We start from the raw sequence: 12,713 nt of genomic DNA on the forward strand, positions 1-12,713 counted from the left end.
AAAAAAAAAAAAAAAAAAAAAAAAAAAAAAAAAAAACAAGTAAGAAAAATACTGGGCCTAAAATGTAGAAGCCCGAACTCACTGGCCCCTGTAACTAACTGTGTGCAGGTCAGATATGGTAAACTAGATGCAAACCCAGCTGTCCCTGGAAAGAAATCATAGTTTAGGAATTGTTCCCATCGGATTGGCTTGTGGACATGTCTGTGAGGCCATCAGATTGGCTTGTGGGCATATCTGTGAGGCCATCAGATTGGCTTGTAGACATGTCTGTGAGGCCATCAGATTGGCTTGTAGACATGTCTGTGAGGCATTTTCTAGATTGCCAATTGATGTAGGAGGACTCAGCCCACTGGAGGTATTGTCCCTAGGCAAGAGGGTCTGAGCTGTATTAGAAAGACAGCTGAGCAAGCCATGAGGAAGGTTTCTGTTTCAAGTTTCATCTTGATGTCCTGCCATGGCTTCCCCCAGGATGGACTGTAACTGGGACCTGTGAGCCAGATAAACTCCTCACCAAGTTGCTTTTGGTTATAGTGTTTATCACAGCAATAGAAAACCAAACTAGGGCAAAGAAAAAAAAAACCTGTTTTCTTTACAGGATTGCTTCAGAGAAGTAACTCTTCCTTTTGTCAATATGTGGGGTGGTGTCCATCATTTCCAGCTTCTCGTAAAACGACAACAAAAGTCCAAAATCAAGAGAGCCACTTCCTCAAGTTCTGAGGAAGGTACCGAAATCAGAACTCTAGAAGACAAGCCCCTTCCTCCCCTCCCCCATCACAGACACACCACTCTGCTTTGTAATGTAGCCATCTTGGTTGCTAGTTGTTTTGAAACTCGGAAAGTGACCAGAAAGTTCCACCAAGATCCAGTCTCTTCCTGAGAGTAGAAAGTTTAAGCCCAAGAAGTGCTAATTCCTCTTGAATCCTATGAATTGAAGTTTCCTGTGTGCTGGAAAATTAGCAGGTTTTCAATGTTCACGCCCACACAGATCCAGGCTCCAGTGTGCGAGCTAATGACAGCATCACCTGCCAGTGAGTCACCCACCTGTCTCTCCCCAGTGTGGAGGAAGGCTCCACATTGGTTGCTTAGCAGCCAGGGCCTCTCTGAGAGGCACAGCACAAGGTCACTCTGTGAAGTGCCCTGCTTCCTAGGCAAGGGTGTCAGATTCACTCCTCTTTATAGCTGTTGCTGCTCTATGTGAATAAGACAAAAGGAAAAGGGCTCACCAAAGACTAATTAAAAATAGTAACATCAGTTACTAGAACACATCCAGAGAGAGTTAAAAATGCCATGATGTTTTTTGGGTAAGCTTCATCTTTTGTTGTGATATGTAGCTAGGATGGAGAATACGTAGTTTTCAACTAGACGCCTACGAATCACGGAGAGTATCAGATCATTACAATAACACATATGCAAATGAGAAAAATATACTAGGGAGCATTCCCATGTTGGGGAAGACAATAGATAATGGCTTCCTTTTAAAGCAAGGTTCGTCTTTACATCCAGATAAATGACCGCTAACCGAAGGAAATGCTGAAAGAAATATGATAAACAAAATATTTAAAAGTATCTTTCCTCAAGAAATAATTGTTTTTCTTCTCCTTAGTCCTTACGTAACATCAGAGAATCTTCTGGGAAGAAAGTTATCCATCTAAATGTACTTACTGTATTTTCCTACTGGCAGAATTGTTCTATAATGCATGCTTATAAAATAATTTTAGAAATTTGAACTTAAATTTAATTCTTCCTTTTATACTTAATCCAGGGATGTATTATACTCCAAATGTGGATCATTTTTAGCGTCTTTTCCTATTTGTGTTAGAAAGGTATATATTTAGACAAGCAAAATCAGAAAACATCACCTAGTATTCTCATCTCATTCAGTAGCTAGTGTTAATATCTTGGCATATAACTTTTCATTTTATTTTTTCCTGAATCTTCACAGAGGAATTTGGTGATGTTTCTATTCAGATACACATGTGGAAAATTACAATTATGTGTTTACTAAGAAAGTCTCTTGTAATTGTCTCTTAAAAAGCAAAGGCAGAAGAGGTTCTGCTAAAGTGGAGATATGCCAGACTCCTGTTTAGAAAGACTGAATATAATAAAGATTTGAGCCTTCAAAAGTAATTTATGATTTCAGCCAATTCCAATCAGTCATGCCATGCTGTCACAGACTCTAAAATCGACCTTGAGAAACGTGCCACAGAGAGCTGCCAACATAGCCTTGTCAGAGAGCAGAGGAGGAAGATGTGTATTCACAACACGGCATGGAGACCGGGTGTTCGCTGCTGTCCACAATGGCTGTGTCCACAATGGCTGTGTCATGGAAGCCCGCCGATACCCAGCAATGGAAGTGATGACAAAGTAACTGCACACACACAAGGGGATGCCTTTATCACGCATCCCCAAAGAGCAGAGGTACCACATTTGCAGGAAAATGGATGCAACTGGAAATGACCATAATCAACAAAAATTAAAGCCCCTGCGGAGACAGAGCTCATACGTCGTTTCCTCTTTTGTGGTTCATTGGCTTTATATGGATACATTAAATCATGTAAATGTATATGGCACGAGAACAGAGGCAGAGTCGTCCAGAGGAATGGAGGGAATTAACAGGAGTCGGGGGTGATTTAAAAAAAAGGTGGGGGGAGGGAGTCTGGGGGAGTCTGTGTGAAATGTCCCCAGGCAGCCAGCCCCACAGACATATCACACAGGACGAAAATAAAGAGAAATAAGTAATTACGTAAACAGAGGAGGATGTTATTGGATGTTCAAATTGCATCTAACTAAAAATTACTTGGTATCTGAAGATGGCCTCAGAAGTCCCACGAGGATGTCAGAACAGCGTTACTAATGACAGGAAGTCTGATGGATGATTCCCAAATAAGTACCGAGTCCTCCCCTCCTCCCCCTCACTGAAATAAGGAAATAAGTTCCAGATAGACTCTAACGTGGAGCACTGAAGAAATCAGTCGACAGAGCCCTCTCTCCCTTCCTCACTCGCTTCCCGTCAGCAGCTGTCAGCGGCTCACTCTGGTCATTTATTCTCCAACTCTTCTAGACTGCGAGGTCAAAAAAGTAGAGCCTTGATGTGGGGAGATGGCTCAGTGGGTGCAGTGTAGGCCTGGGATTGTATCCTTAGAACTCACACAAAAAACCCAGGCATAACAGCACAATGCTAGGGGATGGGAGGGCGTGGGGGGGACCAGATGGTAGGATCCTGGGGGCTGGCCAGCCATTCTAGCAGAAATGGTAAACTTTGGGTTCAGCAAGAAGTCCTGTCTTGAAAAATTGGGTGGAAATAGAAGAAGACACCCGACCTTTGACCCCTATGTGCATACTCGTCACCCCTGGATCAGAGTCAGCTAACGGCTTCTTCTTCAGCACTTTAAGCACAGGGCAAATGCAGGGAAGTAAGTTCAGAAACACGTGCAGAATAAGTGGCGAAAATGCACAAAGCGCCAGGGGCAAGCTTCCTTTTCATGAAACGTGCAATCCCACGCATGACCCATTTGCAAGAAACTGCCTGTGTGAAGAAACTCAATACTGTGCACAGTGAATGTGTACCAAAAACATACGGTCAAAACAGTGGGGCTGCCAATATGGCTCACTGGGCAAAGGGGCTTTCTGCCAAGCCTGGGAACTGGGCTTGATCCCTGAGACTGAATGGTGAAGGTGAGAATTGATTCTGGTCAGTTGTCCTGTGAGCTACACACACACACACACACACACACACACACACACACACACACACATAATCAAAAATTGAAAAATATTAGAACAAAGGGGCCTAGGAATAGTCTTTACCCACATTTATGCATAAACACTATTTTTGCCTTCTCTACCCACAAACACTCCGTGGTGGACACTAAAGGGACACAATAAGGTTTCTGCTACACTCGCCCTGCAGCCATACACAGATCTTTGATCTTAGAGTGATAGTCTCTTCAGTGTACCTTTTTGTCCCACCCCAAATGCTGCCTCTGTTAGTCTTTCTTCCAGGAGGACCAAGCTGCATATTGGATGGGAGACTGAGCATCCTATTGACCCATCTACATCTTCTCTGGGATGGATTTAACTTCTTCATTTCTGCACTAAGTCCTGCAGGTTCGAAGCATAGGACGGGGCACAAGGAGGCTTCAAGGAGGGCTTTATGCTTGACCACATAAACATTCTGCTTCCAAAACAGCAGAAAGGGCTTATCCAGGGTGCAATGGACATGCCATCCTCTCGAGGATCATGAGCCTGTTGGAAGAGGGGGAGGTGAGGGCATAACGCGTGACCTACCTAGCGTTGGGTCATATTCCCAGATGAACCGTTTGGTCAGAAATCTCACTACGATAGCTGTGGGAGAAAAAGAACAACATGTCAAACGTGAGCTCTTGCTGGAGTTCTTGCCCTCCGACAACACCATACACCCATTCAGGATTTCCTTGACAACAAGCCCAGTTCACCTATGATTATTTTGATCACACTTCTGATTCACACGGTAGCCTCAAACTTTGGTGGTGTTTAAATATGCTTAGATTTATTCTTTTTTTTTTTTTGTCACAAGGCTAAAGCCCAATCAGTACATTGTGAAATTACCCACGCAGAAATTCCAACAAAGCTTTTAATTCAGAGAGGAGTTACAGGTCTCTGGGGTTTGAGTGTTAATAGGAATTGACAAAGGTAGGTAAAAAGAAAAGAGAACACCTTTATGGGGATGAAAAGATACAAGGTAACAATGTTACAAAGCTGTAGCTATCCAAAGCCGATGAGGTAGGAATTCTAAAAGCTCATGGGAAGTGGCAGTGGGAGCTGGGGAGATGGTTGGGCTACATGTGCTTACTGTGCTAGAATGAGGTCCTCAGTTCTAATCCCAGCACCCACATAAAAAGAGCTGGCGTGGCCCTGCAGGTCTGTATTCCCGGGTATGCTGGGATGAGAGGGAGACCCGAGACAGGAAGATCGTTGGCATTGCCGGCTGCCTCGTTCCAGGTTTGTTGAGTAAGAGAGGCTGTCTCAAAGAAATACCTGTAATCTCTCCATCAATCTGCACTTATTTTAAGTCATAGGCTATCGGGATCATCTTTACCTGGAGATGCAGGGTTAAAAAAAGAGAAGCGGTTGTCATTCATGATGTCCCACACCTGTAATCCCAGCATGGGGAGGCTGAGGCAGGAGGATAGTGTGTTTGAGGATACCTTGGGATACACAGGAACTTCCCGGCTATCTTGAGCTAAATAAATAGTCCCTGTCTTAAAAACATGCTTAAACAAGTGGACACTATGGTCCTGAAAATTGATGGGACTCTTGTCAAAGAGTTGTCTTCTTTTGCAGTTCCTGAGAGTGGCTGTCAAACTTGAAGAAGTTTTTCATGGAGACTGTCACAGACACTAAAAATAGACAAGGAAGATTGGATCCTTTCCCTGGGGGGAGGGTGGGGAAAGAACATTCACACTATTTGGCAAATAATTGCTGGAAGCTCAGGGATTCTCTGAAGACCCTTGACGGGGTCTCTACTGAACTTCACTCAGAAACGGTATCTCATTAATTCAAAATGTCAATTCTATCTTTATTTTTACAGAAATGCCTTGAACGGGCCACTCACAGACCCTCCTTGATGGCACAAAGCTAAATAGTTGAAGGCTATGGCCTTTGAGTCTGTTGCTACTTTTAGGATCAGCAGAGACGCAGGCCTCTCTCTCAGTGCGTCCTGTGGGCTGTCATGCACACTGCAACGTGGACTTTGTCAGACAGACCACAGCCATAAGTGGCTTGCCTGCGGGTGGCTAGTTTCAGAGTGTGAGCCTTAACTTGAAGGAATATATGCCCAGAGCTTGTAGTAATGTGGCCGTCAACCTGCCTGTCTTCCCACAGGGAGGGAGTAGACTCGTGGCTTCAGCAGAGCCCTCTGTCTGCACTGTGAATTCTTAAGAATAAGGCTTTATTTATTTATTTATTTATTTATTTATTTATTTATTGAGACAGGGTCTCTCTATGTAGCCCTGGCTGTCCTGGAACTCACTCTGTAGACCAGGCTGGCCTCAAAATCTGCCTGCCTCTGCCTCCCAAGTGCTGGGATTAAAGGCATGCACCACCACTGCCCAGCTAAGGCTTTAATTTTTAAGTTGACTTTTTTTGTATGCATGAAATAATTAGTACAGATAAATACCTTTCTCTTTTAAAAAAATAATCCATGTTAGCCCTGCAAGGTAGTGCATGTCTTTAATCTCAGCACTTGGGAGACAGAGGCAGGTGGATCTCTGTGAGTTCTGGGCCAGCTAGGGCCACTTAGTGAGACCCAGAGCTGTGAGTCCCAGAGCTGGCCAGGGTATCTCAAAGGCTCCATCTTTAGTTGGAATGCGCACTTTAAGTCTAAAAGCCAATCTATAAAAAGTGTTATCTGTAAGGAATGACTTATTCATATGAGCCGCTTAAAAAAATGTAACTGGTGCTTCTCAATTCCAAAATCATTTAAAATTTAATCATTTTTCAAAAATATTTCTGAACTATATTAGACACTCCACTGCCTTTCAAAAATCAAATACTCTCAACATAATTGCACTATTTGAAGATGCCTGGGTCTGGCAATATGTTTTGATGCTACAAGGAAGATGTGTAAAAGACATTCAGAATCTGGTGCTCTTTAATATTTAAGGTTTTTGAATATGTATACACAAATTTTACATAACCTAACTTTGTCCTTCAGCTGTGGTCACTGGGACCCAATGGCACACCTGCTTCTTTATATGGTCACTTTTCTTATAACAAAGACCTGTCACCCTCTTAACAAACTTGTGACTATTTTCTAGGATACAGGAGGAAAGCATACCTGGGGCTGGCAGGATGGTTCAGTGGATAAAAGAACTTGTGGCCCAAGTCTCAGGACCTGAGTGAGCCTAACCCTTGAATCCCACAGTGGGAGGAAAGAAAGAGCTTTGGAAAGCTGTCCTCTGACATCCACAAGCACACCACGGCATCCACATGTCCACAGGCATACATACATGTCAGACCGTGACACCAATAATAAAGATCAGCTTTTGTCTACCTCTGAGATATCGTGTTTGTTGTTGCTAGTAAACCATTCCTGCTGACTCCTGGTATACTGGCGGATTCTCACTCGCAACTATACAGAATAACCTCCTTCCAGTAGGCAGCATGCCCGTGACGAACCCACGTCATCAATTTAAACAGTGTCAATATTCTTTCACACAGCTGCACATGAGTGACTATTTCCAACAACAGGAGCATGCATTTAAGAAACTAATCTATTCAAATAAAAAAGCACATGGAACCACTAGCTATGCATTCTGAAGAGGCCTTTTCCTTTCAAGGCTTTTTCCCCCCATGGGTTATTTTGGGGGAAGAAGAACTGATATATTTTTAGATGTTTATCCTCATAATATTTTAATTTGTTAACATAAAGAATGAAAAGAATAATACACCTGTGCCGTAATGCCTGGTAAATGTTTTATTATCCTCTAAAGTAAATCCAAGTTTTAGTGATGTTTCAGTAATACTACTGGTCAAGGGTGACCAGTATATATTTTTTGGCAAATTTCATTACAGAATATGATTTTTACATATGATATAGCCTACCCCATCTCAGCTCCCACCCTGCGGATTTCATTTGCTGCTTTATCAGTTAACGTTGTTCCTTCCTCCTTGTTGTTGGGAGCCCTCTGTTCAGTGCAGCCTATTTCATACATCATCTTTGTCCTGGAGTCTCCATTACTTGAGCTAATCCTTACTCAGTGTCCACTCTGTGCTGGCAGTAGAACTCTGTCTGGAAACGTCCAGGTCACAACTCAAAACGCCACCCCTGACATCCTGACTTGATCTTCTAGGAAGAAACTGAATAAATTCAAAGGACAGCCAAAGTGTGTAGTATGCCAGAGAGGATGAATGCCCTGGGACAGCACGCCCACGGTACCTTAGGGAGGATCTGCCCTTGGTGGGGGAGGGGGAGGGGGAGGGAAGTTATTCAAGGAGTGGCAAGGGGAATTCTCTTTCTTTTTAAAGATTTTTTTTTAAATTTTACATTTGTGTGTGTGTCTGTGTGTCTGTGCCCGCATATGTGTACCACATACATACAGCTACCCAAAAAGAGGCAGAAAACGGCACTGGATTCCTGGAACTGGAGTGACAGGCAGCTGTGAGCCACCTGATATGGGGGCTGGGAATCAAACACAGGTCCTGTGTAAGAGCAGCTGATGCTCTTAACCAGAGAGTCCATCTGTCCATCCCTGTGGATCCTGTCTGATAAGCAGTACCTGAAGTGTATAGGGGACTATGTTCTGGGCGTAAAGAAGAGGCAATGTGAAGGCTTCAAGACAGGAAAGTGTGGGTGGCGGGTGTGATCCATGGGCAAGAAGCAGGACAGCCAGTGTGGCTGGGCCGAGAGGAGCAAGGGAGAGCACAGTTGGAAAGTGAAGCGGTTTCCTCCCATTGTCCCATCATGCACTGCTGCTCATGAGAGAGCCGCAGCTACTACAAGCACCCACTATGTTAAGAGGAACCGGGGTCTTATACAGCTATTCTCACTACTGCTACGATTGTTGTTGTTACGTTGCTTGGCTATTCAGGAATGCATATCCCATGAGAGCATGGGATTTGTTTTCTGATATCTAGCACTGTTCCTGGTAGACGAAATGACAGTTACTGGATAGATGAAAGACAAAACTCAGTAATAGTGACAACAACTCACTCTTGACAGAGAAGGAGCAACCAAGTATTGAACGACATTGCAGAAAACCCATCCCGACAGAAGTCCGGATAGTACCGTGCTGTCTTGTATAAACCTTCCATTAAACAGTGATGTGGCTATAGGATGTCAGGGGCTCCAGGAGCCTCAGGGGAGCACAGAAGGTCTTTTCCATTGTCACACCAAAATGTATAGTTTATTAAAATGTTTACTGTTTAAGGCTAGAGAGGCGGCTCAGTGGGTGAAGACGTTTGCTGTTCTTGCCTGCTGGTCTGTGTTAGAGGCCCGGAACCCACACATAAAGTGGAAGAAGAGAGAGAGAGACAGACAACTCCACACAGCTGGTCTCTGACCTCCACAAGTATGCCATGATATGTGTGCACTGACACCTGTGTGCACACACACACTAATGGTGAACATTGAAAATACCTTTTAAAGGTCTGTTGTGAGAGTTGGGGGCGTGTCGCTCAGTGGTAGAGTACTTTCCTAGAACACACAAAGTCCCAGACAGAGTCCCCAGCACCACCTACCTACTCAAGGAAAGTCACTATAAAAACCAGCCTAATTTTCTTGCTTTCTCCACCCCAACAAACTTGGGCAGAGTTGTGAGTCTGTTTGTTTTTTGAAGCACAATGTGACACCAGCAGTGGGAATCTTTGCTCCTCACAGAGGTCTCTTACAAAGACTTTTTTCAAGTGTTCTCTATGAGAAATATGTTTTAGAAAGAGATAAGCTGATACAGCCAAATGAAGACTAGCATTGATATTTATAAGGAAAGAGTTCCTCCCAACACCAACACAGACAGAACCTCCTGATGCCGCCTTTTAGGTCCTGTTAAGTTCCTGGAGTGACCTGATAGGCACTGCCTGTGCTGTAGTGACATAGAGCGGATGCTGGCAAGCTCCTATGGAGTGGCGATTAATCATCCCTGCAGGGCCCCGAAGGCCGTGCAACAAACCGACTGGGATCTCAGCAACATGGGACAATACACATTTATTATAGAGCAGCAGAGAAAACTAACCACACTGATGGGATGGAAGAATCCACATCTAAGTGTCGGAGATAAAATATGCATGCAAGTGTCGAAAATGCCCAGGTCCAAGTTTTAAATATTTTCACATTTATCTATCTATCTATCTATCTATCTATCTATCTATCTATCTATCTATCTATCTATCTATTTATTTGTGTGTGCGTGTGTTCACACATATGTATGTGCCACACAGCACATGTGACACTCAGAGCACAGCTTGCAGTAGTCAGTTTTCACCTCACGCCGTGTAAGCTTGGAGAATGACCTCGGGTCCTCCAGTCTGACAGGAAATGCTCTATCCCCCACCCCCACCCCGAGGTCAAGGCTTTTATAACCACTGCTGCTTCCTGGTTCCCTCCTGGTCACCCTGTGCCCCTTCTGAGTTGTGGCCGCCATCCTGCTCACGTCACCGGGAAAACCCTCCATCTAACAGAGGTTCTAAGACGGTGCTTACGCTTCCTACCTCATGTAATTGGGAAAGGTTTGGTTATGAACAAATGAACCCTTTGCTTTCAACCTATAACCAGCAAGACCCTTGAGAAAACACTTCAAGTTCTAAGACTACATAATATCACATTGCTTCATAATGGCTTTTACACATTTTCCTAACTATTGTCATAAAAAAAAAACCTGTCATGTAGTTTAAAACTACATGAGAACATTATAATAAATTTATGAGGCCATTATAATAACTACCTGACAACATTATAAATAATGTATTTATTCATAATAGGCCCCAAGCTTCTGAAAATGAGACTGTACCCACAAAGTATCTCTCTTCCCAACCCTCTTCCTCCTCAGCACCAATTGTGTGGTTATTTGATTTCAGTACCTGCAACTACCCGAGGCCACAGTACCTATTGCTAAGCCAATGTGGGTAGTGAGATCAATACGAAATGCTTCTGCTTTGAATTTGTGATCTGTAGTTACAACATCATAATAAAACCAGGCAATAAAGGCAATGCATGAGAGAAAGTTTTCCTATCGCCTGGAATTGTTTGTTCCTCTAGCCAAGCACAGCCTTGACTGAAATAGTGTCAACAACAGTATGATGATACAACCGTGAGAGTGCAGTGATCTGATTACCCGCTCCTATTTACTGAATGTGCACCGTGAGCTCAGACCCTGGGCTGGACTCTGCAAGCACATCTTCCATCCCCACTCACTGGGAGAAGAATTTGCATTATACGTCTCTGTAGCATGAAGAAATTAAAGCTCGATCATTTATGCCTTTCTTCCTTCCTTCCTTCCTTCCTTCCTTCCTTCCTTCCTTCCTTCCTTCCTTCCTTCCTTCCTTCCCTTCCCTCCCTCCCTCCCTCCCTCCCTCCCTCCCTCCCTCCCTCCTTCCTTCCTTCCTTACTTCCTTACTTCCTTACTTCCTTCCTTACTTCCTTTCTTTCTTTCTTGTTTTGTTTTTTTGGTTTTTTGAATTTGGTTTTTTCGAGACACAGTTTCACGTTGTAGAACAGGCTGTCCTGGAACTCACTCTGTAGACCAGGCTGGCCTCTAACTCAGAAATCTGCCTGTCTCTGCCTCCCAGAGTGCTGGGATTACAGGCGTGTGCCACCACCGCCCGGCTACGCCTTTCTTTTAAAGATTTTTATTCTCTCTCTCTCTCTCTCTCTCTCTCTCTCTCTCTCTCTCTCTCTCTCTCTCTCTGTGTGTGTGTGTGTGTGTGTGTGTATACTTCTAAGCGTCAGCCCTCCCTCTCTTTCCATCATGTGGGTGTTGGGGACTGAATTCAGGTTTTCAGTCTTGGCAGCAAGCACCTTTCCCCACAGAAGCCATTTTACTAGTCCCAAGTTGCTTTCTCATATCAGGCGGGACTTTCGGCTCATGATCCTCAGTTTTTCAGCCAATCCTTGGGGTTTGGATGAGAAAGATGCTACCTGAGATCGCGGCCTTCCTCCACGGTTCCTCTGGCTGAAAGCTCTCTGGATGGAAATTTCCAGAGGACGCTGTGTGTGAGTTATAAGCACAAGTGTCTTTACATACACGCTCACCTGTACACTTTGTTCCATCTTGGAAAAAACACATATGGTTTGGTTTTGCAGATTTTATTCTAAAACCATGAAGACAATCAAGCCTGAAGAATCTCTACAAAGACGCTCAATGCAGATTTTATTCTAAAACCATGAAGACAACCAAGACTAAAGAATCTCTAAGAAAACTCTGTTTTCTAGACATAAATTTGAGTGTGTATATTTTCCCGGTGTGGAGCTTTTGACTTCTGTGACCCACATTACACACATATACACATGGGTAGTGTGACAATCCTCCCATAGTGCTTTGTCTCATCGTCTTCATTTATTTGACTTAGCTTGTTTCCTTTGGAGTTGAGTACTTTAAGTATCATGTGAGGGCACCATGGTGGGGCTGGGGGTCCTCTCATGCCAGCTTTATTTTAACTTGGCTTCCTTAAAACCGCAACAAGCTAAGAACTAATCAGCATAGTAAGTAGGCATAAAGAGTGGAACATCATCACGGGAAAGGGTGTCAAAGGACACAAGACACAGCAGACTCATGTCTACCAGACAGCACGTCTACCTACAGTAACGGCTGGAACAGTCAGCTCCTGTTTAAAACGCTCCCTGGCTTTGCCAGGACATCACTTCCTCTACTGTGGCATGACATTGGCCTCCGTTTCTTCCCTTTATGGAATATTTCCCACTGCTTTGTAAGCATTTATATTCCTGGGTCCTATCCAGTGTGAACGATCCTCATTGACCTATAGATGAGGCCTTGAGCAATTCACCTCTAGCAGTTGTTACAAATGCTGACAAAACAGATAGGTCACACTTAAGAAACAGATGAGGGTACAATTAAAATCTAAATAAATTCTTCCTTTCAAGACCACTATTGAAGGTGGTCTGTATTCTGGTGTGCTTATAGTGTTGAAGAACCATGCTCATTAAAGAGGACGTCTGAAGGGACTCTGGCTAGCCCAGCCTGGCAAACATGGCTCTGACAGGCCTTGCCTCACTCCCCGAT

General features: G+C 43.9%; 1 protein-coding gene across 1 annotated transcript in view; it reads right to left on the bottom strand.

Annotated features, from left to right (window-relative positions):
- Positions 1 to 12,713, bottom strand: part of Rerg (RAS like estrogen regulated growth inhibitor) — a 127,346-nt gene that overhangs the window by 9,419 nt on the left and 105,214 nt on the right. Inside the window, exon 3 of the mRNA XM_052175165.1 lies at positions 4,288 to 4,344. Coding sequence (XP_052031125.1) covers positions 4,288 to 4,344 — 57 coding nt within the window. The remainder of the gene's footprint in view (positions 1 to 4,287; positions 4,345 to 12,713) is intronic.

This window comes from Apodemus sylvaticus, chromosome 2 (genome assembly GCF_947179515.1).
Source record: "Apodemus sylvaticus chromosome 2, mApoSyl1.1, whole genome shotgun sequence".
In the NCBI taxonomy this organism is placed as follows: Eukaryota; Metazoa; Chordata; class Mammalia; order Rodentia; family Muridae; genus Apodemus; species Apodemus sylvaticus.